This window comes from Littorina saxatilis, linkage group LG12 (genome assembly GCF_037325665.1).
Source record: "Littorina saxatilis isolate snail1 linkage group LG12, US_GU_Lsax_2.0, whole genome shotgun sequence".
NCBI lineage: Eukaryota > Metazoa > Mollusca > Gastropoda > Littorinimorpha > Littorinidae > Littorina > Littorina saxatilis.
This window is the reverse complement of record NC_090256.1, coordinates 41128129-41153230: the sequence shown is the minus strand read 5'-3', so window position 1 is coordinate 41153230 and position 25102 is coordinate 41128129. Positions and strand designations below refer to the sequence as shown.

Sequence of the window (25102 nt, the reverse complement as noted above, 5' to 3'; positions counted from 1 at the left end):
CTGAATGGCGGGGTAAAAACGGTCATACACGTAAACATCCTCTCGTGCTAAAAACATGATTGAACGTGGGAGTTTCAGCCCATGAACCAAGAAGAAGAAGCAAGTCCTCATTTTCTCCTTTTTGGTTTCCTTAAAAGGGGGGCTCCACTGTACCTCTGTGCGTCCCTCTTTGAGTCCGCGGGCCTGTGGGGAGATGAGGGCCAGCTCGTACTTGACTTTCTTGTCCAGCTCTTCAGACATGGCGTTTGCCTCGTTCACCATGGGCAGCAGCTCTATCAGGTCCTCCTGGAGCAGCAGGTCCTCTGCACAAGGAAGATGAAGTAATTTAGCACACACAAACACTGCACTGTACAGTAGAACCCCCTTTTAATTAAGACCCCTAATTTTACACTTCCTCCCTTTCAAGACCCCATTTTCTCAGACTTTCTTCTTCTTCTTCGTTCGTGGGCTGAAACTCCCACGTACACTCGTGTTTTTTGCATGAGTGGAATTTTACGTGTATGACCGTTTTTTTACCCCGCCATTTAGGCAGCCATACGCCGTTTTTGGAGGAATTCTCAGACTTTCTTTTCATTACCTCTGCTAATCCTATTCGTAAGACTCCTTGATTTTCTTTTTCTTCTTCGTTCATGGGCTGAAACTCCCACATTCACTCATATTTTGGCATGAGTGAGTTTTTACGTGTATGACCTTTTCTGCCACGCCATTCAGGCAGCATACGGGCCGGGGACCTTGATTTTTAATTTTCTCAGATTTGTCTTAACAGGTGTGTGTGTGTGTGTGTGTGTGTGTGTGTGTGTGTGTGTGTGTGTGTGCGTGCATGCATCGTGCGTGCATCGTGCGTACGTGCGTGTGTGTGTGTGTTCCACTGTATACCTTTGGATTTGTTGCCACCATCCTTGACCAGGCCGGACTGCTTGACGATCTCCTCCTGAGCCTCGTCGTACGTCGGTTCCTTGACCGGCTTGCCCTCCTTGGCCTTCTTGGCCTCGTCCTGAGGGTGGTGAAACACGTACAGGTGGTTTGAGCCAAACAGGACCCTGAAATGAGACAAACGGGTGCATACAGACACATGTATACCACACATCATACACAGACACATGTATACCACACATCATACACAGACAAGCATGCACACACACATTTTGGACACTGAGCTTGAGCTGCTGGTTTGTAGAAGGTAGGTTTCGATTCACAAAACAAAAGAAGTCATGGATTTTGTATCAATTTGCATGTGTTCAAGCGTGTCTGCAACAGAGATGTACATTATGTACATTTTGAGCATTCACTAAAAACTTGTCCTCACAAACTATGGCTGCTCCCCCATGAGCTATCCAGGCTTCAGGCTGGTTACTGGGTGAGCACCATTTGGTTGCTGGGTGATTTTCCTGAATAAGCACCCCTTCTAGTTCACAATAATAATAATACACAGAAAACAATGCTTATGTACCTGTCATTGTGATGCAGGGTGGCCTCAGACTTGATGACCTGGCCGTTGACCAATAATTTGGCACCAGACTCAGGTTTCAGAGTGACTGCCCCTTTCTTGTTGGTCACTACCGCATGCTGGGGCTGGATACTGTCCAAGAGACATAGGTCAATAAGGTCAGCTAGTACATAAAGAGCGTAACTTTCAAACTTCAAGTTGTCCCTCCCCCCCCCCCCCCCTTATTCTGACCCCTGTATCTCAGAGCTTGTTGCATCTAATTTGTGACTAAATTGTTTTTTTCTGTAAATCAAAAAAGAATAATGATTAATTAACAGACTGCCTAATCATTGACAAAATCTAGCATTCACAAAATGTTTGAATGTTGTTGCTTGTTTGTCCATGATTACTTTCCATCAATCAATCTTTTTTTTATTCATGAACATTTCAGTATATCTGATTCAGTTTTCCACAGTTCTAACACCTGTAACCACCCGACAATTCAGGAAAGAAATCAGACCTCTTGTTCAAGCAGAGGCGTATCATATCCCTTGATAAATAAAGGGTCAAATTTGTTTCACACATAAGTTGTATAATTAACAGCAAAAACAAGTAAAATCAAAATTCAGTTTTTCAAACAGAGTTCAAATTACAAAATAAGTTCAACAATGCAGAGATAAAAGATAATGTTAACAAAAAGTATCTCATGATCTTCTCACCCCTGTGCACCCTTCCCTCTTCTTGGTACCAGTTGCTTACCTCAGTCCATTCAGCAAAATCTGAGGAGCAGGAGAAGCCTTCTTGTTGCCAATCTTGGATGTACCTGATAAAAATAAAGAAAGAACATAAATGAAAGAAAGAGAGAAAGAAAGAGAGAATGTAAGTGAGAAAGATAGAAAGAACAAAAGAACGAACAAACAAACGAACGAACGGACAAATGAACGAACGAACGAACGAACGAACGAACGAACGAACAAAAGAAAGAATCAAAAAAAGAAAATACGAAAGTAAGAAAGAAAAGACACCAATATCAATACAAATTCTAAGCACTTTCAAAGTTTAGCTCTACTTCTATATGTCCTCTGCCTTCCTAGTGCGCTATGCATGTCAAACAAGAATTAATAAGCTTAAATGTTAGGGTCAGCACTGAAGCTTTTTGGAGAAAATACCTTCAAATACATTCTGTCATTATTTTATTAAACGGTCTATTAATGAATTATGCATCTCTGTTGAACATACAATCCCTGTTGCCTGTAGCTTCCCTGCTTTCGTCGTCGTCGTCGTCGTCGTCATCGTCGTCGTCATCATCATCGCCATCATCATCATCGCCACCACCATCACCAACATTTTTGTCATTTTGTACACACCTTCACGACAAAAATGAACAATCATGCCAGTCAGTGAAGGATCCTCGTTGAGGTTCCAGAAGTGAGGGACCACTTGGCGTTCTTCCTGAGTTTTCTTGTCTGCTGTGATCTGACCCTGAGCAACAGATTGTCGACCGCATGAAATATGTTTCATTCTAAACTTCCACTTTAGAGTTACAGTAACACTTTTACTCATGAATGATTGGTGGGTGAGGTGGGTATGAAATACTCACAAAATAAAGGTGGGTATGGATTATACACAAAAATAAGGTGGGGATGGTATGTGCAATAAATAAAAGTGGGTGTGGAATATGCACACAATTAAGGTGGGGGTGGAATATCTAAAAATTAAAAGCCAGGTAATTTTTGTTGTTTGAGTAAACACACACTTGTGTGTACACTTTGTGCTGCCCCTTTATCGTGAAAATGAACTGATCATTCAGATACAAAAAAACACCCCACCAACCCCAAAAAGAAACAAACACTGTAAATGTCAAAAAGAGAGAAGTCTTGGTTGCCAAACACAGCAAGAATAAAATATATTCCCATCACAATGGACCGTCCCTTTTCAAACCTTCAAACATCTGAAAAAATACAGGCTTATACCGAAGTTGGTTGTCTTTTTTAAATGGAGGTTAATTTACAGAAGTTATGAACAAAAAAATCTGAAAAAGCAAGGTCTTGAAACAGGGGCATTCTTTCATTGGGGGGGGGGGGGGGTAGGGGGTTTAAAAGGGTGGTTCTACTTTACTGCCACCCAACACTAACTATAACACTTCCTCTAACGGGATTCTGCATGAGCTACATCATGCGTTAAACAACTCACGGCTGAAGCAGTTCCCGAGTCTTTCATACGTTCCTCGTACGATTTCTTCATTTCTTCCAGCTCCTCCTGGTTCCTCTTCATCTGCTCCTCCAGTGCTTGTTTCATCTCCTCCATCTCAGCTGCACACACCAACACGACAGTGACAATAGACACGGCAGTAACATAAACATGACAGTAACATGACACTGCATGAATAGTTATGTTGAATGCTTGTTTCATCTCCTCCATCTCAGCTGCACACGCCAATGTGACAGCAACATTAGAAAGCATGAATAGTTATGTTGTATGCATGTTTGATCTCATCCATCTCTGAGTCTCGGAACAACACTGCATGTATAGTTATGTTGTATGCATGTTTCATCTCATCCATCTCTGAGTCTCGGAACAACACTGCATGTATAGTTATGTTGTATGCATGTTTCATCTCATCCATCTCTGAGTCTCGGAACAACACTGCATGTATAGTTATGTTGTATGCATGTTTCATCTCATCCATCTCTGAATCTCGGAACAATCCATCTCTGAGTCTCAGAACAACACTGCATGTATAGTTATGTTGTATGCATGTAAGTTGATCTCATCCATCTCAGAGTCTCGGAACAACACTGCATGTATAGTCGAAAATTTTTATTTAAATTTTCGATTTGATTAATATACTTACCCGAATCACATAATAGCATTGACACACTTCGAGATGCCTAGGTCATGATAAAAGCTACCCGTCTAAGTATAAGGGAAGCAACCCCAACTAAAAAAGTGACAGCACCAATGTACTTGCCACCCTGGGTTGCCTCCCATGTAGGGCACTACGTCACCATTGGCGCGTACCACGTCATACACCTCAATCGACTTATATAGAATACTAAGAAACTATAAAGCGGGGCAGGCGGGAGGGAATTACTTATGTGATTCGGGTAAGTATATTAATCAAATGAAAATTTAAATAAAAATGTTCGATTAAATTACATATTCTTACTCCGAATCACATAATAGCAGATAACTCCAACAAGGTGGTGGGTAAGATCAAAATAGTTCAAACTCACTCAAAGAACTGGAGAGGCATCGTCCTACTGAAAGCCAGTAAGCTAAGAGTAGGACGTCATCCAACCTCCTAGACCTAAACGGCCGAGGAGGAGGCCCGGGACCTGGAAATATGAGCTCGGGCCGAGCAGAAGGGGAAGAAAAAAGGAAAGCTTTAACAAGGTGGTGAGGAGATCCCAAGCCACTCTAAAGCCTTGCCAACAAAAAGCTGGCCCGCTGCCGCAAGTCAGGAAGGGCCCCATGAGAAAGAAAATCTAACTCACTCTAAAAACCCCATGACAGGAACTGGCCCACTGCCAACAGACAGGAAAAAGGCCGAGAACCATCCTGATGACGGCGCGATGTCTCTCAAGCAAAAGTTGCGAAAGACAACATCAGAGAGCCCGTAAGCTGTGCTCAGCACTTCTTCCAATCTCCTGAACCATAAAAAACAGCCTAGAAAGGGGCTCAAGTCTTGAATAACCCGAGCCGAGTAGAGGGACAGACAAGCTGCCCCCCCCCCCCCCCCCTTACTATTGGAAGGAAATGCCAAAAACCCTGGAAACGACCAAGCGTAAGGTTGACCGATCATAAATGAAAAGCACCAACCTTCACCAGGACCGTAAGACAATCATGCCAAAGTTTAAAGCCTTGGGATGGAGAGAGGCCCGAAAGGCCGGAGAGATAACGGTCAGCTCCAGAGAGGAGTGACCTGTTTCCGAGAAAGAGAGAGACGTCTGAGTACAAAAAACCAGAGTCAAACTCAAAGATAAAATCTCAGAAGAGAGGGTCACCAGAAGTCCACTACCAGTCCATGCAGAAGCATAGAGGGAGGTAAACAGAGGAAGCAGCGGCCTACGAAAAAGCGTAAGCCGCCAGCAGAGCGGAGATCGCGGTGGCCAAAGCCTGGTGTGACCGGTGACTCTAACCGAAATGACTAAAGTCAGAGTGTTCACAAAGCAGTCTGCTTGTAGGTAATTGAAAGAAAATCAAAAACCCAAAACAGAAACGAGACTGGAAAGGAAAACCGGAAAACCGTGAAGCTAACCAGCCTTAAGAATCCCTGAACGAGAGTTCTCAAAAAGAAGGGCCCGAAGTACATTTCGCGGCCGACCGAGCCCAGAAAATTCCTGAGTCTGGCTGAAAAACCAAACACGTCTGATTACCTCAGAACCGAGAATCAGACACGGAAAACGACAGGCAAGAGTCCGTAATAGTTGCAAGTGGTAGAAGGGTGACCGTAACAGGCAACCCACCCCACCGGAAGTCGACCCGACTCGCCTCATGGCAGGATGAGGGAGAAGAGGAAGACACAAATTCTAGAGACGCGGAGACCGTAGTCGCCCATGCCAGGCAGGAGACTATTACACGGGCTAAGGCTGAGAGCCATAACGCCCGTAGACCTGCCATCAAAGATGCTGGGCTAAAAGCCCGCACCAAGAAACCAGGAAATTAACTAGACCTCTACCGAAAGGAGAGGGTTAGCCAATAAAGCTGAGAAAAGTGATAGGCCACAAGAATGACTCCTCACCATGCATTGCCAAAACCAATGCAAACTCAGGAAAATCTGGATAACTTCCGAGGCCAACTCAAGTAAACCTTAAGTTTGGACGAAACACCAGAACAAGTCCGATCGCTAGAGAAAGACGAGTCAAACTCGGCGAAAGACCCACTAGGACCAAGTCCATAAGAGCAAACAACAACCACCACCACCGACGGATGGAATGGCTGTTGCACCAGCCGAGGCTAAAAAACCCGGATGCCCTAATGCCGGCTGCTGTTCCAAAAAACACAGACTATGACGTCTGTGAAAGAAAGAACCTCTCCGGATAAACCTGAGCTGAGGACTTAGCCTGAAAGGGCTGAGTCTGCTTTAGGTAGAGCCTGTTTTGCTGCTTCAAAGCTTGAAGAGCAAAAGAAGAGACCTGAAAGTCCCTACAAGTCTTTATCTCCTTGGAGGCCAGGAGGCCAGGGAGTCCAGGAGGCCTTAGAGTCCAGGAGGCCTTAGAGTCCAGGAGGCCTTAGAGTCCAGGAGGCCTTAGAGTCCAGGAGGCCTTAGAGTCCAGGAGGCCTTGGAGGCCTTGGAGGCCGAAGAGAGACCCATCCACCAAGGGTGAAGAACTAAGGGTGTCTCATTGATTCCTCATAAACTAGGAATGGGCGAGGAACAAGTCCCGTCTGTACATGACCGCATGGGCATTGTGCAGAGAGGAAGGCCTCCTCTGTTCTAAATTCGCCCTAGCAAAGGTGGAGAAAGCATCCCCTGCGTCCTGCTCTTTACTGAGTGTAAAGGGCGCCAAGGACTCCGTAAAGGAGAGTCTCCGAAATGGAAGCAAGTTCCAAAAGCTGTCTGCCCACTTCCTCATAGGGGAAGAGAGTCCGCTCAGAGAGCAGGGGACTCGAAACATTCCCCAAAGGCTTCCGAAAAAACCGAAGAAGTTCCGGCGTGACCGGCAAAAGTGCACGCGGAAGGGCAAAGGACGACAGCAAATTCCGGGACGTCTTGGGCAAAGGCAACTTCCTCTGAGCCGCTAAAGGCCCGAAAGAAGAAGCCTGCGCAGGAGAGGCAAACCAAACCCATGCCAGTTCCATAGCTGGCCCTGAGGACAGCAAAGAAACCGGAACGAGAGGCAGCCGCTGCCGGAAGACGAGGGTTTGGCAAAGATGGGAAAGAGTTGAAAGGCCACCAAAGGCGACACCTTAAAACGGAAGTAGCCTTCCTTCTCTCTCGCCGACTGGGAACCAGTCTTTATTGAAAAAACGTCGGTAGACGCAATTTCGAGCAATAAACCCCTTCCGGGCAAGATCTGGAAGAGACTTCATTCGCCGCTTCAAGAGCAACCTTGAAGAGGGACGAATATCCCGAGAGCGTCTGCTAACCATCAACCGAACGAGAGTCCGACGTGGTAAGCGAAGGGGCTGACTAAAAGCCATAAGAGCCCAAGACGGACGCTGAGCGGGGAAGGCCGGAGCCTGAAGCCCCTTTCCTGCAAGTCAACGGCCAAACTTCACCCCTGACTAAGAGGAGGATGAGAGGCGTCGAAGACCAAAGGCACAGGAAGTGAGGAGAACGGCAGAACCCACTACCGAAGTGTGTGGTAGCTGCTAATCCGCCTGAGGCAGGGAGCCTGCAAGCCCAAAGGGCACTGCTGACGAAAAACCAGACTCAAACCAGATGGGACCATAGCAGGTCCACTATCCAGTGAGCCCCCACTTCCGGCCGTAGCCAGAAGCGCAGCGGTCGCGTACGATCGCCGACGTAAGGCAAGGTTCAAACCGAACGTGACAGTAGCCTGTGCACTAACTAGTGAACCTACGCTTCCAGCCGGAACCAGAAGCAAAGCTGTCGCGGACGACTGCTGAAGTAGGGCAAGACTCGAACCAGAAGTGACAGCAGCCTGTGCACTAACCGGTGAGCTCACACTTCCGGCTGAAGCCAGAAGCGCAGCGGTCGCGTACGACCGCCGACGTAAGGCAAGGTTCGAACTGAACGTGCCAGTAGCCTGTGCACTAACCAGTGAACCTACACTTCCAGCCGGAACCGGAAGCACAGCTGTCGCGTACGACTGCTGCCGTAGGGCAAGGCTCAAAATCGGACGTGACAGCAGTCTGTGCACTAACCTGTGAACCTACGCTTCCGGCCGTAACCGGAAGCGGCGCTGTCGCGGACGACTGCTGAAGTAGGTAAAGGCTCAAACCAGAAGTGACAGCAGCCTGAGCACTAACCAGTGAACCTACACTTCCGGCCGGAACCGGAAGCTCAGCTGTCGAGGACGACTGCTGTGACGTAGGGTAAGGCTCAAACCGGACGTGACAGCAGCCTGTGCACTAACCAGTGAACCTACACTTCCGGCCGGAAGCGCAGCTGCCGCGGACGACTGCTGACGTAAGGCAAGGTTCGAACCGGACGTGACAGAAGCCTGTGCACTAGCCAGTGAACCTTTTACTTCCGGCCGAAGCCGGAAGCAGCTGTCGCGGACGACTGCTGACGTAAGGCGAAGCTCGAGCCGGACGTGAACGCTATGTGAACACTAGCCGGCGAACCTCTACTTCCTGCGTGAGCCGGAAGCAGCTGTCGCGGACGACTGCTGACGTAAGGCGAAGTTCGAGCCGGACGTGAACGCTATGTGAACACTAGCCGGTGAACCTCTACTTCCTGCGTGAGCCGGAAGCAGCTGTCGCAGACGACTGCTGACGTAAGGCGAAGCTCGAGCCGGACGTGAACGCTATGTGAACACTAGCCGGCGAACCTCTGCTTCCGAGAACCGGAAGCGCAACTGCCGTAAACGGCTGCTGCAGACACCAACCTTGCTGTGACCGGATCCCCGGAGGGACATGCACTGTTGCGCTACCGCAAGCGGAAGGCAACAAATGCCGGCCAGGAAGAGAAGAAGAAGGTCCCAACAGGGACAGTCCAGAAAAGTCCCGGCGGCCAGCAGCCTGGTCAAGAAAAGACCCGTAGTCTGTGGCACAGCCATCAAAAGACGCCAAGGAGAGAACGTCACCCAACCCCCAGGCGGGGGGCAGAGCAGGCGACGATGTCCAAGCGCGGCAAAGCCTCGCGAACGAGGAAATCTATCTCTGGAAAAAATCAAAGATAAGAGTAGACCCCAGAGCACAAGACTCTGGAGCCGAAATCGTAGTAAAACGACAGCCTTAGAGGCAAAGACGGACGACTGAGAGCCAGACGGCAAATCGTCCGTAGCAGAAATCGGCACAGAAAAACGAAATATTAATCTTGTGCCAAAACTACAAAGACAGAGTTCTTCCAAAAGAAGAGGATGCTGAGGATTAGGGCTTAGGAGTGCCCAATGCCCTAACCCTCGGCCTTAGCTCCCTCTAATTCTCATGACGGCCATGTTAACGCCGAGAGAAAATAAACAAACACCTGAAACTAACGAAGTCCGAACGGACGCAAACATTTCAGAAGCAAGCAAGGAGGGCAGCTAACACAAGCGTAGTAGCTACCAAAGGCAGCTAAACAACAAGCTACAAACGAGTTAAGCGTCCGAGTACGGACGAAAACATCAACATAGCAAACAACAACATGCTAGCGAAAAATGGCGACCAAGGAGGAAGCCACAACAACTGAAAATTAACAAGTCCGGAGGGACGCAAACATTTCAGAAGCAAGCCAGCAAACAAGCTAACACAAGAGTAAAAGCCACCAACGGCAGCTAAACAACAAGCTACAAGAGCGTTAAGCGTCCGCGTACGGACGAAAACATCAACATAGCAAAACGCAACGTGCTAGCAAAAAATGGCGACCACAAGGAAGCCAACAGCCACTGAGAACTTCAAAGTCCAACAGACGTAAGAAATTCTCAGCAGAAGACAAAAACAAGTCAAAGACTATAAAGGAAAGATCTCACCAGCTGCAAAGCCAGCAAGAAGACGGGAGCCGTGGCCGGTGGGTGTCGGCAGACACAAAAAACAGCCAGAGCAAAGCCAAAACACGACCGTCAGTCTCAAGTGATAGAAGTCGATTGAGGTGTATGACTGGTACGCGCCAATGGTGACGTAGTGCCCTACATGGGAGGCAACCCAGGGTGGCAAGTACATTGGTGCTGTCACTTTTTTAGTTGGGGTTGCTTCCCTTATACTTAGACAGGTAGCTTTTATCATGACCTAGGCATCTCGAAGTGTGTCAATGCTATTATGTGATTCGGAGTAAGAATATGTAATTTAATTATGTTGTACTAGATGATTACCCGCTTCGCCGGGTACAGGCTTTGCCGGGAAGAAGTAGAGCCGAATACCAGGCTGTGCCTGGGACCCGGCTCAGCCGGGTGTACGCCGGCTTTGCCGGCGCACGAAGGAAAGGAGATAAACGCGCAAAACACTAGAGACCTTCTAAAAATAGTAACGTGCAGTGACCTTCTAAAAATAGTAACGTAGTAACGGGAATATGGATTGACGCCACACGAAGGAAGGGAGATAAACGCAAAACACTGGAGAAGATAAGGAAGAGTTACTGGGAATGGTGAAATGAACAGAAAAACCAAAATCGGTTCAGCGCTGCGCGCTGAGAGCACGTGTTGAAATATCTCATCGATGAGGTTGTGTCCGAGGTCTCTCTGAATAAGCCCACCAAATTTGAAGCAGATCCATTGAGAACTTTGGCCGCGCATCGCGCACAGACAGACACAAGTCGTATATATATATAGATGCATGTTTCATCTCATCCATCTCTGAGTCTCGGAACAACACTGCATGTATAGTTATGTTGTATGCATGCATAATGTTGTACTTGAAACCTGCTGAGACTAAGCTTGAATTACATTCACAGCCTTGAGATCCTGAAAAAAGCCTGAAAACCATCAGTAGTTGGCCAAACATCTTTTTACAGTTGGGAAAAGGTGACACCAATGACCTCCTTAAACTTCTGAACATGGCTGCAACTTCTATGGCCATTTCAGCAAATATGTAGAATAAAAGAAAAGTTAACAAGACACCTTCATTATTGCATGAGTATTGACAATAAAGTGTTCATATTTTAATATCTAACCTATCTCATCTTAAAGACATAAGATATTGATAAAAAAACACCAACACAACACGTCTCTCTTCGGCCCTCTCTTTCGAAGTGAAATCTCTGACATCAAACGCCAAACAAATTTTGAAACGACTTCATAACGTGAATAATGGCATCATCTAAACATCCTGCCACTTCTTCTGCATGTCCCCCGAGGAAATGACAAAGAATTTTGAGAACGAAGTTTGTTTCAGTGACTTCAACATATCAGCAGGAGAAACTTAATTGTAAGGTCACAGCCCGGTTGTGCATAATTATATCGGTATTGTACATCATTAACAAACTGACCATCCTGTCCTTCAGAGCCTTGACCAACCATGGCGGCAGCGGCTGCCCCGCCCCCTCCAGCTTTCAGCATGTCCATCAGGCGCTGGTTCTCTTCCCGCAGCTCTCGGATCAGCTTGTCAGTCGGGCTCTCGTTGACCACCGCCTGCGTCTTGATCTGCTTGGCGCGGTCAGCTGAAAGGAGTGACTGTCCTGGTTAATACCATTTTTCAACACACACACCCCCCCCCCCCCCCTCCTGCTGCCCCCATCAGTAGACCAGTTGCTCCTACACAGATACAAATTCAAATATGCTCACCTTGGCTTAGTTCTTTGTAACTGCTAAAAAGTAAATCTTGCGTAAATAAAGAAAGAAAAACAAGTCGCGTAAGGCGAAAATACAACATTTAGTCAAGTAGCTGTCGAACTCACAGAATGAAACTGAACGCAATGCAACGCAGCAAGACCGTATACTCGTAGCATCGTCAGTCCACCGCTCATGGCAAAGGCACTGAAATTGACAAGAAGAGCGGGGTAGTAGTTGCGCTGAGAAGGATAGCACGCTTTTCTGTACCTCTCTTCGTTTTAACTTTCTGAGCGTGTTTTCAATCCAAACATATCATATCTATATGTTTTTGGAATCAGGAACCGACAAGGAATAAGATGAAAGTGTTTTTAAATTGATTTCGAAAATTTAATTTTGATCATAATTTTTATATTTTTAATTTTCAGAGCTTGTTTTTAATCCAAATATAACATATTTATATGTTTTTGGAATCAGAAAATGATGGAGAATAAGATGAACGTAAATTTGGATCGTTTTATAAAAAAATATTTTTTTTACAATTTTCAGATTTTTAATGACCAAAGTCATTAATTAATTTTTAAGCCACCAAGCTGAAATGCAATACCGAAGTCCGGGCTTTGTCGGAGATTACTTGACCAAAATTTCAACCAATTTGGTTGAAAAATGAGAGCGTGACAGTGCCGCCTCAACTTTCACGAAAAGCCGGATATGACGTCATCAAAGACATTTATCAAAAAAATGAAAAAAACGTCTGAGGATATCATACCCAGGAACTCTCATGTCAAATTTCATAAAGATCGGTCCAGTAGTTTAGTCTGAATCGCTCTACACACACACACAGACAGACAGACACACACACATACACCACGACCCTCGTCTCGATTCCCCCCTCTATGTTAAAACATTTAGTCAAAACTTGACTAAATGTAAAAAAAGACAGAAAATCCAGTCAGTTGAATAAAGAACACGAGGGACCAATGACTTCTTAACTACATTGTTATGTTCTTTGCAACACTGGTTATGGCTGTGGGTCAAGAGATTTGATGTTCATATTGTAAGGCATCCATGAGATTATTGTGTTTTATGAGGGTGTGTTTTTAAACATTATTTCAAAATGTTTATTCATTCACAATACTGAACAAGGACACAAAGGTTCACATACCAAAACGCAGTGTGGAGAGAGTTTCCTCATAGTTGATATCTGCAGGGCTGAGCGCAGCAATCTGAGCATAAATAAAGAAAAATTAAAATCCTATTAAACGCTAAAACACACACACAAATTGAGATATTGCATCAGTGGAACACATATTTTCAGCATAAAGTTCACAAATACCAAGCACTACGCCTGTTCTCTCAACACATTACTGAGCTATATGTATAATTGTCAGAATTTGCCTTTCCTGGTTAAAACAATGTTGACCCACCATTTCGTTAGACCTGTAGCTCCTATAAGCTGGAGAACTACGAAAGGGTCAGTCCAGTCTAGTCAAAGAAACATGAACCACGAATCTAAAAAGAAGTACATGTGAGAAACTAGTGATGTCACCGAATGTAAACACTAGTGCTTGAAACATACATACAATTAAACTATTCAGTATTTTTATGACCATCTCATCAGTTACCATGTGAGTTTTTACTTGCTCTAATACAAAACAAAATATAAACAGAACAATTTAACTTTTTGCCACTGTTTAGTAAAGAAACCAACAAATAAATCAGTCATGAAACAAAACATCGAGTGCAGTACGTCGTAGCATGTGAGACAACTACCGCATAAACCATGCTCAAGATTTTAGCAAACTTTTTTTCTACTACATGTATTGTGCTTTTGTTTGTTAAACCAGTTAGTACATGCTGTTTGTACAAAGTAAGTACATGTATCAATAAAACCCAACTGATTACTATTACAACCAACTGAAATGTTTCAATGTTTAGTAGGAACAAGATGTTAATGAAAAAGAACATTTGTTTAAAAAAATAAATAAAGAAGTATGCCACGATCAATTTTGCCTTTTAGTCACCAAAGTCAGTCAGGATTTAAACCTTCAGATCAACAGTTTTCAGTAAAACATTCCATTGGATGGATAAGCAGGTGACTGGTGTGTGTGTGTGTGTGTGTGTGTGTGTGTGTGTGTGTGTGTGTGTGTGTGTGTGTGTGTGTGTGTGTGTGTGTGCATATGTGTGTTTGTGTGTGCATATGTGTGTGCATGTGTGTGTGTTTGTGTGTGTGTTTGTGTGTGTGTGTTTGTGTGTGCATGTGTGTCTGAGTACCCAGGTGTGTGTGTGTGTGTATGTGTGTGTGTGTGTGGGTGTGGGTGTGTGTGTGAGTATGTGTATGTGTGTATGTGTATGTGTGTGGGGGGTGTGTGGGTGTGTGTGTGTGTATGTGGATGTGTGTGTGTGTATGTGTGTGTGTGTGTGTGTGTGTGTGTGTGTGTGTGTTTGCATGTGTGCATATGTGTGTCTGAGTGTGCAGACGCATGTGCGTGTGTGTCTGTCTGTCTGTCTCTGAATTCCTGTGTGTCTATATCTGCCTGTCTGTGTTTTGGGTGTATGTAAAAAATGCATGTTAACATGTTCGGAACTTCTTCTGCTATAAACTCAGGCATGTGAATTAAAATCTAAAACATGTTTCACTATACTCTACTGCATTATGCCAACGAGATATCTGACTCATTCTACCTGCTGTACAACATGCAAAGCATCTCCAGGTTTTGTCCAACTAAACGAGGCATTAGTTTGTGAAGAAATAAAGACAAAGAACAAACAATTAACAAACAATTTCAAGCAGAACTGAAGTTTCAACTAATCAATTTGATGCAGCAATATTTTTTCAACATTTAAGTTAAACAGCCAAATCTACAGCAAAAATAGACTTGCTTTCGGGGCTCTACTGGTATCCATGCATGCACGTTATCTTCAATGCATGCCATAACGTTTTGAACAGGTTGAATGCTTTGTCCTTTTTGCAGTGTTTTGGTAAAGATAATAGACAAAGGGGACAACAGAAGGTGTCCTTTCATGGGAGGTGTACTCTCATCAGAGGGGTCTCACATTGCAGGCACCATTGTATAAACCATTTGTTTATTTACCCCCATATTAAGACTCCTTCCTTGTTGGAAGACCTGCTTTTCTCAGATTTTTGGAAGTCTTAAAAAGGAGGTTCTACTGTACATGTACACAGTTTTAGAAAAATAAAACATGCAGCAATGGCCTTATACTTACTGATTGTCACCTGGAAAAGAGTGGTTCAGACAAATATTCGTAACTTATAATGATGTGAATCAAGCTCAAAGGATGTGCGTGTGCAAATTGTACATGACAGATGTGCAAATTAACATCCATAATAAAAGAACAGAAATACATCCATAATAAAAGAACAGAATTTGATGTAATGTCGGTGGGTTTTTTTTTTAGAATGAATAGATGCTGTCACATTACAGCCAAAAAGCACATGGCTGGACACATCTAAATGTTGATAAATGTTCATATCTGAAATTGGTATTTTGAAAGGAGAGATGTCAGTATAAAGTACCTTTAAACCTCAAAACCAGACAAAACTGCAATGATGTGCAGCCAGACCACAAAACACTTTCGTCACAATAAAATATTGCATGGAGAAAGATTAAACTCATTTTAAAAATTGAGCACCCACCATGACAGTTTTGCTGTTGCCACCCAAGGCATTCTGCAATAATTTGGTCAGCACAGAGTCTCGAAAGGGCACTGCAAAAATGACAAAGCATTCAACCTGTTCAAAACGTCATGGTATGCATTGAAGATAACGTGCATGGATACCAGTAGAGCCCCGGAAACAAATCAACACACATGCAAATACCGTGGTACCTGTGATGAAAGGACACCTTTAGAACCAGCCAAAAGAGTCCCTACATTGCAGGTGGCCTGTAATGACAGGTATGTTTTGGTAAAGATAATAGACAAAGGGGACAACAGAAGGTGTCCTTTCATGGGAGGTGTACTCTCATCAGAGGGGCCTCACATCGCAGGTACCATTGTATAAACACCAGTTAAGCTGCATGATTATACGTTGTAACATGGCAGGTCTCTATAACAGATACTTGCACATGAACTTCTTTTACTGTACATGCATATTTCTGATACACAGGAGATTGAATCAGTCAGAAATTGAATAAATTTGAGTTTTACGCTTATTCCTCCATACTGTACCAACATACACAAATGAATTTCTCATTTGAGATAATAAAGTTTTCTCTGCCTATATATCACTTTGTAATTTTTTTTCAAAAAAGGCTAATTTTCAAGACACAGTAAATGGATCACAGAACTCCATGAGCATTTTGCACTAGAGATGAAACAAAACTGTCCTTGCCTTTGCTACATGCTACTATTACCGCAATTAAGCTCTGAGCTTTTTCAAAAAAGGCTAATTTTCAAGACACAGTAAATGGATCACAGAACTCTTTGAACATTTTGCACTAGAGATGAAACATAAGCCTTTCAAAACTGTCCTTGCCTTTGCTACATGCTACAATTACCGCAATTAAGCTCTGACCTCGCATCTTATTCCATACATGCAGCGGAAACAGTAAGAGAGAAAGCAAGAACCATTCTCTCACCCATCTTTTTCTTTCCTGTGCCAGAGTTGGCAGCGAGAGCTGCGATGCAGTTTCCCAGGGTGCTCAGCGACTGGTTAATGGCGGACCCTTCCTTGAGGCGATCCCCTGTCGCTCCTGTGCTGTCTGCACGCTCACTGTGGGAAACATCAAACACAAGTGAAACCAAGTGCACAAAACACTGGAATCACCTTTGGAGGCAAAGCCAGTCAAACACGAGTCGGTTTGGGCTAAATATATGGCCCTAGAAAACTGCTGTGTGAACACGAAGGTTCACCGGGAACATGCCCCTAATGGTTTTGCTGTGAGGGCATTAAACAACACTTATCACCGAAGGTTTGCAAGAGCATACCAGGTGAAAACAACAGCCAGATTCTATCACAAACAGCTATCCACATCTCATGGGTGCGCTGTTTACTGACGTACCAGAAACATAGAGCTACTATAAATAGCTCACGCTCAAGGCAGGGAGAGAACTTCGTCAATGCAGAGCAGCTGCAGTGAAAGGGGGACAACTGCCTCACCCCGACACACAAAAATCAGCACAAAGGGACCTATCCACTCCCATAAGAAACATCAATCAAGTAAGTTGGCTGCAAAATTTCACTTACCTGGCAGCATGAATATTGATTGTAATCCTGTCTGGCAAATAGCCAACTTAATTCATAATTAACTTTGGTTGACAAAATGTTTAAAAACATGAAGCTCTGACCTGAAAACTTAACAATTAATGTATGTGAAAAAAAAAAAGAGAAGTAATTGACCAAATGAAAAACGTGCACCATACTTTGACCTCAAGTTGGTTAGTAATTAAAGGAAACAAAAAATGCAACTGTGGACAGTAGTGGAAATAAGCACAACACTTACCTCCCAGCCAGATCTACCAAGTTGATGACAGACGTCTTGGTCATGCTCTTCCCGCTCTCATCAGGGGCTTTCTGGATAAAATTGATGGCCACGATTGTGTGAGCTCGGCTGGAAAGCAAGACAAAACAAGATTTATTTTAGTAATTAATGATAATACAGTGGTCGCCGCTTAATAAAGCCACTTCTGGACCGACGAAAAATGGCTTTAATAAGCGGCGGATTTATTAACCGGCGGTCTAGGAATACGTCATTTTCGACAGAAAAAAAAATCTTCTCTTTTGTTTGCGTCACTCAGTCACTTTCTTTCGTCATTTACACTTGTTTGAATCTAAACAAAACTTCACGAAGGATGTGGAACTTTTGTTTTAATTATGTACATGTACGTGTACTTTGATCACTTCGGTAGGGGAAAGGCTCCTAATATGGACCGGCTCCTAATATGGACCACCTCCTGTTCTGACAAACTAACGGCGCTAGAGCGCTCAAAACAATTTCATTCGCTTTATTCACCCTCTCTGGATAAGTTGCACACGTCAAAACAGTTGCAGAAACACAAACCTCAAAACCGTCAGGCTTTTTCGCTTTTTTTCACTTTTGGCAGCGTTCACTCTAAATTTGCTGCCTAAAACAGACTCGTTTCTGTCCACAGCCAAAGCTTTTATAACACAAAAATGGCTATATATGACAGCTAAGACAGTATTTGTTACATTTTAACAGTGTGTACCCCGAGTTTCTACTGCAAACAAAAAATAATAGCAAAACCTCAAAGTATGTGTGAGTCCCCTAATATGGACCACCTTCAACAAATCGAAGAAAATAAAAACTAAAGGCAATTTTAATTAATTCATTAAGAAGCTTGCTGAAAATAATCTATAACTAGCCCTCAAGATTTCAAAAAAATATAACAAATAGTCTTTTTTGTGTGAAAGTTGATAATTTCACTTATTTTCACTCTGTTTTTGATAAGCTTCTTTAGTTTCCTGGTGTGCTTCAAATAATACTCTCATCAACCCGAAACAGCTAAATCTAAAGCATATTTGAATTAGTCTAACTTGCACACTAAGTTGTATCATGTTATTTTGAAGTATAGGGGGCTTTTTACAGTGATTCGTGAAGGCCGCTTCACTGGTCCATATTGGGCGCCCAGGCTCCTAATATGGACCTTTTGTGATTTTTTTCTGTATTTAATTTTTGCTGAAGGTCTATCAAAGCTATTTCACTCTAATTAGGCTTAACGGTTAAACTAAGAGAGAAGGACTACCAACCACAAAATGAAACTTCTTCGCAAGAAAACAAGCTAGTTATCAGCAATAAACAAAAAGTGGTCCATATTAGGGGCCCTTCCTCTACATCAATAATTTCACTGTCACCGTCACGAATCATTACTCGGCAGAGAAGAACGATTTTATGAGTGTTTGTTTGTTGGTCGTCTTCCACATCAGAACAAGATAATGTGAGTTTTAGTCATAAACTACGTGATTTCTCTGAGAAAACTGGCTTTAATAAGCGGCGGGTTGGTTTTATTGACCGGCTTTTTCTAATACATAAGATATAGTGATAAATCCGGACCGTCTGAAATCGGCTTTTATAAGCGGCTGGCTCTATTAACCGCGGTTTTATTAAGCGGCGTCCACTGTACACACACAAAAAAGCAAATGCTCAGACAACTCACTTTTGCAGTAAGTATTAAATTTAACTAGGATCAGGTGCAGGTCTTCTTTTTTTTTCTTTTTTTTTTTTTAATGAGTTTAATTGTTCACATACTTAATGTACAAGATGAGCAATAACTTAAAGGAGGAAATTTTACAACAAAAATTAAGAATTATTCATCAAACTCACCTGCTTGTGGCATTCATGATGGTGGAAGCAATGGTACGGGTTCGATTCCCTTCCTGAATGCGATTGTCAATCTGGGCATAACTAGCCACAGGTGCATTGATGATAGACTCCACTGCAAAGAGAACAAGAGTCATGAAAGTCATGAAAGTTGCTCGTTCATTTTAATGCTTGTTATTCTCTCAGGTGCCAGGAGAATGGTTCCGAATAACTCTCACTTACTCTATTACACATTTCGTATGCATTTAGAGCGCTTACTTCCCTTTGTTTATCAGAGAACATGAGTCATTATCAGCATAATCACACATTTTCAGTCATAAGTAGCAATGTAATAACAAAAATAGCTACCCACTGCTAGTGCAGTGTGACAGAAAGAAAAAAATTAATCCGTCAAAACCAGTCCTTTGACACTCCTCTATGTCATTGTTTGACTGGCAATTCCCTGAAGAACTATTGTATTTTTGCACATGTCTTGGCACCTCTTGTCGATCAAAACTAAAGAACAAGCAAAAAGTCTGGTAGTTCAAGGGACAGAAGGTGAAGAGCCTCTCCAAGAACTGATTTTTATATTTAGTCAAGTTTTGACTAAATATTTTAACATCGAGGGGGAATCGAAACGAGGGTCGTGGTGTATGTGCGTGTGTGTGTGTGTGTGTGTGTGCGTGTGTGTGTGTGTGTGTCTGTGTGTGTGTGTAGAGCGATTCAGACTAAACTACTGGACCGATCTTTATGAAATTTGACATGAGAGTTCCTGGGTATGAAATCCCCGAACGTTTTTTTCATTTTTTTGATAAATGTCTTTGATGACGTCATATCCGGCTTTTCGTGAAAGTTGAGGCGGCACTGTCACGCCCTCATTTTTCAACCAAATTGGTTGAAATTTTGGTCAAGTAATCTTCGACGAAGCCCGGGGTTCGGTATTGCATTTCAGCTTGGTGGCTTAAAAATTAATTAATGACTTTGGTCATTAAAAATCTGAAAATTGTGAAAAAAAATAAAAATTTATAAAACGATCCAAATTTACGTTTATCTTATTCTCCATCATTTGTTGATTCCAAAAACATATAAATATGTTATATTCGGATTAAAAACAAGCTCTGAAAATTAAATATATAAAAATTATTATCAAAATTTTTTTTTCCAAATCAATTTAAAAACACTTTCATCTTATTCCTTGTCGGTTCCTGATTCCAAAAATATATAGATATGATATGTTTGGATTAAAAACACGCTCAGAAAGTTAAAACGAATTCCACGGGCACTGCCTTTGCCACGGGCGGTGGAGTGACGATGCTACGAGTATACGGTCTTGCTGCGTTGCGTTGCGTTCAGTTTCATTCTGTGAGTTCGACAGCTACTTGACTAAATATTGTATTTTCGCCTTACGCGACTTGTTTTTCTTCTCATGACACTACGTTCGACTCTTTGTACATGTAACTTCAACTACTGCCAAGAATATAACTTTACTTAACATAAACAGGGATTTATAATATCTGATATATACCAGTGTGTCTATGAATAACAATTCATCCCTACTGTAATTGATTGCCTAGCTTGTGTCTTCCCTGCAAGCAGCTGAACATTTTGTCAGATAAGTTTTGTCTAATTAGTCTTTGTCTGTGCACTTAAAAGACCACTGGGTTGATATATATCTGTGAACGTAACGTTTTGTTTTGTCCATAATTAAACGTTTCAACCTTCTTTTTTTTTTTATTCATCCCTTGTGTGTAGCCTCAAACGGTTATAATATATGCCAAACTTTCCACGCTCTAAATAAACGCACAGCAAAAATAAAATTACCGTAGAATCCCTTGGTGGGGTGCTGCCTGACTTTGAGTCCACCTTTCTGTGCCGGCGCCTTGCTCAACAAGTCTCGCACTTGCTCATTGTAGATCTCCAGCATACTCAGTGTCACCTGCAGGTAAACACCATTACCAGTGTTAGCTCTTACTTGCATGTATCTTTGCTCCAGAATTCACAAATAAGGTTACAAGTTCCAGAGGCATGGATGATGGAGACAAACATCTACAAATCCTAAGGGAAAAGAATATATTCATAAACAATCAAATATGCATACATGTACAATTTCATAATATCATCTGCATTTTTAAACTTTTCTATACATTAATGTGTTGATCAGAATCGGAAAAAGCCACCACATTGCATGAAAGTTAATACTAAACTGACGAACTGATAGATACAAAACAAAACTCTAAATAGGACAAGTCCTGTTGTTTTCTCAATTTTGTTTAACATAACCTCTATAAGTGTACCCTTTTCTTGAGACTCCTTGCAAGTGTGGTCTGCTCTCAAAAGTTTTCTTTTTTTTCTCCTCCCTACTTCATAAAGAGAATGACATTGTCAGATTTTGGAGGTCTTATATGGAGGGTGTTTCACTGCACTTCCCCTTCATTTCCTTCTTCATACCGTATAGTCCTCATCTTTGCCGGCTTTTTGCCGCTTGGCCTCGATGCCCTTGAAGAGTTCCTCACAAGCCAGCGGCACAATCCCTTTGTTGTTTCCGTAGCCCACCATGGAGTAGGACTTGCCACTGCCTGTCTGGCCATACGCAAACAGCGAGCAGTTGTATCCCTTCCACGCATTCTCCAGAACGCCAAGGCCAAGATCCTTGAAAACTTTTTGCTGGAGTTCAAGAAGAAGAAAAACATTCAGATTTCTGTTTCTTACATGCATTTCTACAACATGACTTGTTTTTATTGCTTGCATGTCTACATCATTGTGTTTATTGCATGCATTTTTACAACATGATTTGTGTTTATTGCATGCATTTCAGCAACATTGTGTTTATTTTGCATGCATTTGTGCAACAAGATTTGTGTTTATTGCATGCATTTCTACAACATGGCTTGTGTTTCTTGCATGCATTTCTAAAACTTGGTTAAGTTGTGAAATTATCTTCTTGTAAGCATTACTGCAGCGGAATTTATCAATTAAGAAGTCCTGAATAAAGAGTTCCAAATTAATTTCTACCGATCCATCAAAAGAAGAATTCACATTCACGGGTGCATTCACACATAAATGCATGCACACACCCAGGCAGGCATAATTACTATAACACCTACATGGGCCCACACATACTTTCTCTTCCCCTCTCTTCACCGCTGTGCGGACTCTGTCATCCCCTCCCCACTTCCAACCTCTGTCTCTTGTAACCCTCTCCCCTTTGGTAACCACATTGTAAAATAAAACACAAACAGAAAACCAAATGGACTATTACCACTATATGAGGCAGGCCTTAACGTAAATTTATGTTTATTTTAAACAATAATAAATGTTCTTGTTCTGTTAACCTGACTAGACAGTGTTCGGAAATTGCAGTCGGGTTTGTATGAATTGTGAAAGAGTGGATACTTTTGCTTTTAGAGAGGCAAACTTTCCCATATGACATTTTAGCTAGTATTAGCGAGGGATGTATCTGAAACACATGGACAAGGAGCACATGATAAAAGCTTGCCACACTAAAAGTAAGTCTTCATCCTTTCACAACCCATACACACCTGACAGAGTTAGTCAGTTACAGATCTGGGAACCCCTGTTTTGCACTTGGAACATTCTCTAAGAAACATGGCGTATTTTCAGAAAAAGGAGTGCACTCCGCGTTGCATTCAAACATCCAAAATACTGGATCGGCTTCAAGATGCGCTTGTGTAGAAAAGTAGTCTAGGGATTTTTGGTAATTTTTTTTGGTCCCATCGACCGTACTGGTCATATAATTTCAGACAATCAAGGGTACAAAATACAGAGAAATCGAAAATTTTTAATTAAATTTTGATTTAATATAATATACTTACCCAATTCTTATGAATGCATTGACTTTAGTCCCACATGCTAGATGTCGAAAAACCTCTCAAATTACCTGCCCTTAGTAGGGTGGTAACCAAGCTAAAAGCGACGCCATAGCCGTTGCTATGGCCTGACCTTGCTCGGTTACCCATAACACCCTGCGCACCACGTGAGCGCTAGCATCCGTAATGTTCATTCGAGACTATTAGTCAAACAAACCCCCAAGGACATAATCCAGCGGGGACGGATGGGAGGGTATTAACTATAAGAATTGGGTAAGTATATTATATTAAATCAAAATTTAATTAAAAATTTTCGATTTAATCACATATTCTTACTCCAATTCTTATGAATGCAGATTCCTCCTAAAGGCGGAGGGAACTTACTTATGTCCTTGCAAGCACCTGCCCTGCAGCCACCAAAGCCGGCAAAGCACTGGAGCCATCCAGTCGCGTGCAAGAGATGTCACGAAGGTAGAAGTTGATGAATACATCGTCTGACTTCCAGTAAGCTGTCTGCAAGACATCGCTTAATCGCCCTGAACGTAAGACGGCCACAGAGGACGCCCAGGCCCTGGCCTCATGTACTCGAGCTGATGTCAGAGGAAGGACTGAACGCCCCCCCCTCTCTTGAGAGAGCCACCACTCATAAGCTCGTCTAATGAGGGTCGCCACCCATCTTGTAAGGGTCAATTTCGATATGTCCCTGTCATATTTCGTGTTCAATGAAATGAACAAAAGTTTTTGGCTTTTGGCCCTAACCAACTGAGTGCGAGCCAAGTAAGACTTCAAGGCCCTAACTGGACAGTTAGCTAAGTCTGGATCGTGCGAAGCTAAGATAGTCCCAAGCGGGGGGACTCGGACCACGGGCGGGGATTGGCCTGGCTTTTGATTTTTCGCGAGAAAACCAGGCCGGAAATGAAGCGACATTGAACCATCGCGCTCAAACGCGATGTCTTCCGACAAACCCGACAAGGCATGTATCTCACTGCCTCGCCGAGCAGTAGCCAGAAGAAGCAGAAAAACCGTCTTGCGTGTTAAATCAGTCAGGCTAGCAGCCTGCAAAGGCTCAAACGCCGCAGAACGCAAATATTCTAAAACCAAAAATAAGTCCCATGCCGGGACAGAGGTCCGTCTCTGCGCTTCCTGGAGAGCGGCCCCTTTGATCACACTAGCAATCACTCCGTTAACGTTAATCAATCTGCCTATCTGTCTCAGAGTAGCAGATATAGCAGAACGTCGGACTCTCAAAGCAGAGGCCGAACTGCCCTGAGCAGACAAAAAAGAAAGATGATTTGCCACCTGTAAGGAGCGCGGCGCCACCGCATTGACCCCCGTCTCCCTACACCACTTGGCCCAGGCGGCCCAATGGCAAGCATACACAGACGCAGTCGAGGACCTATGCGCCTTAAAAACCAAATCCAGCGTAGAGTCTGAAGCGCCAGATTTCCGCAGTTCCGACCTCACAGTCTCCAAACGTGTAGGCGCAGGGCCTGCGGGTCTCTGTGCGGGATGCCTGTTCTTGGCTGAACGAGCTCTCCCCGCACCAGATTTAGAGGGATCGGAACCCCTTTTGCCAGCAACAGCAGATCTGGAAACCACTGCTGGGAAGGCCACCAGGGGGCTACCAGCAGCAGGAGCTCCGGACGATCCAGCTCGGCCTTCCTCACCACTCTGCTGAGTAGAGGAAAGGGAGGATATGCGTAGGCCTGAAGGCCGCTCCACGAGATCTCCAACGCATTGCTTGCCCAAGCTTCCGTGTCCGGAAAGGGGGACACGAAAATGGGAAGTCTCTTTGAAAATCTCGTTGCAAATAGATCGATCATGGGTTTCTCCACCTGTGCCCACAGGCGCTGGAGCGCCCCGTGAGTGATCGTCCATTCGGTGTGCAACACCTGAGAGGACCTGCTGAGCGCATCCGCCAGAGCGTTGAGCTTGCCCGGCAGGAACTCTGCTGAGATCATGATCCGATGCGAGTGGCACCACACCAGAACCTCGCATGCCCTGTCTGACAGGGAAAACGACCGAGCTCCTCCCTGCTTGTTGATGTAGGCAGCGACAGTTGTATTGTCCGTGTGCAACCGGACATGTCTGCCGCCCACCAGAGGGAGAAACGCAAGCAAACCGAGGGAAACAGCCTCCAACTCCAGGCGATTGATATGCCAGAGACGCTGGGCCTGAGTCCAAAGACCGGAGGCCGCCTGGCCCCCGATGTGGGCCCCCCACCCAGCCATAGACGCATCCGTAAACAGATCT

At 43.7% G+C, this 25102-nt stretch overlaps 1 protein-coding gene across 1 annotated transcript in view; it reads right to left on the bottom strand.

Moving 5' to 3' along the window:
- LOC138981954 (kinesin-like protein KIF28P) overlaps positions 1-25102 on the bottom strand; it is a 45660-nt gene that overhangs the window by 16397 nt on the left and 4161 nt on the right. Inside the window, exons 2-15 of the mRNA XM_070355138.1 lie at positions 21471-21686; positions 20844-20958; positions 19047-19158; positions 17208-17315; positions 16344-16477; positions 15401-15471; positions 12908-12968; positions 11463-11633; positions 3620-3738; positions 2794-2908; positions 2186-2249; positions 1451-1579; positions 877-1040; positions 154-302 (exon numbers count right to left, since the gene is read on the bottom strand). Coding sequence (XP_070211239.1) covers positions 154-302; positions 877-1040; positions 1451-1579; positions 2186-2249; positions 2794-2908; positions 3620-3738; positions 11463-11633; positions 12908-12968; positions 15401-15471; positions 16344-16477; positions 17208-17315; positions 19047-19158; positions 20844-20958; positions 21471-21686 — 1728 coding nt within the window. The remainder of the gene's footprint in view (positions 1-153; positions 303-876; positions 1041-1450; positions 1580-2185; positions 2250-2793; positions 2909-3619; positions 3739-11462; positions 11634-12907; positions 12969-15400; positions 15472-16343; positions 16478-17207; positions 17316-19046; positions 19159-20843; positions 20959-21470; positions 21687-25102) is intronic.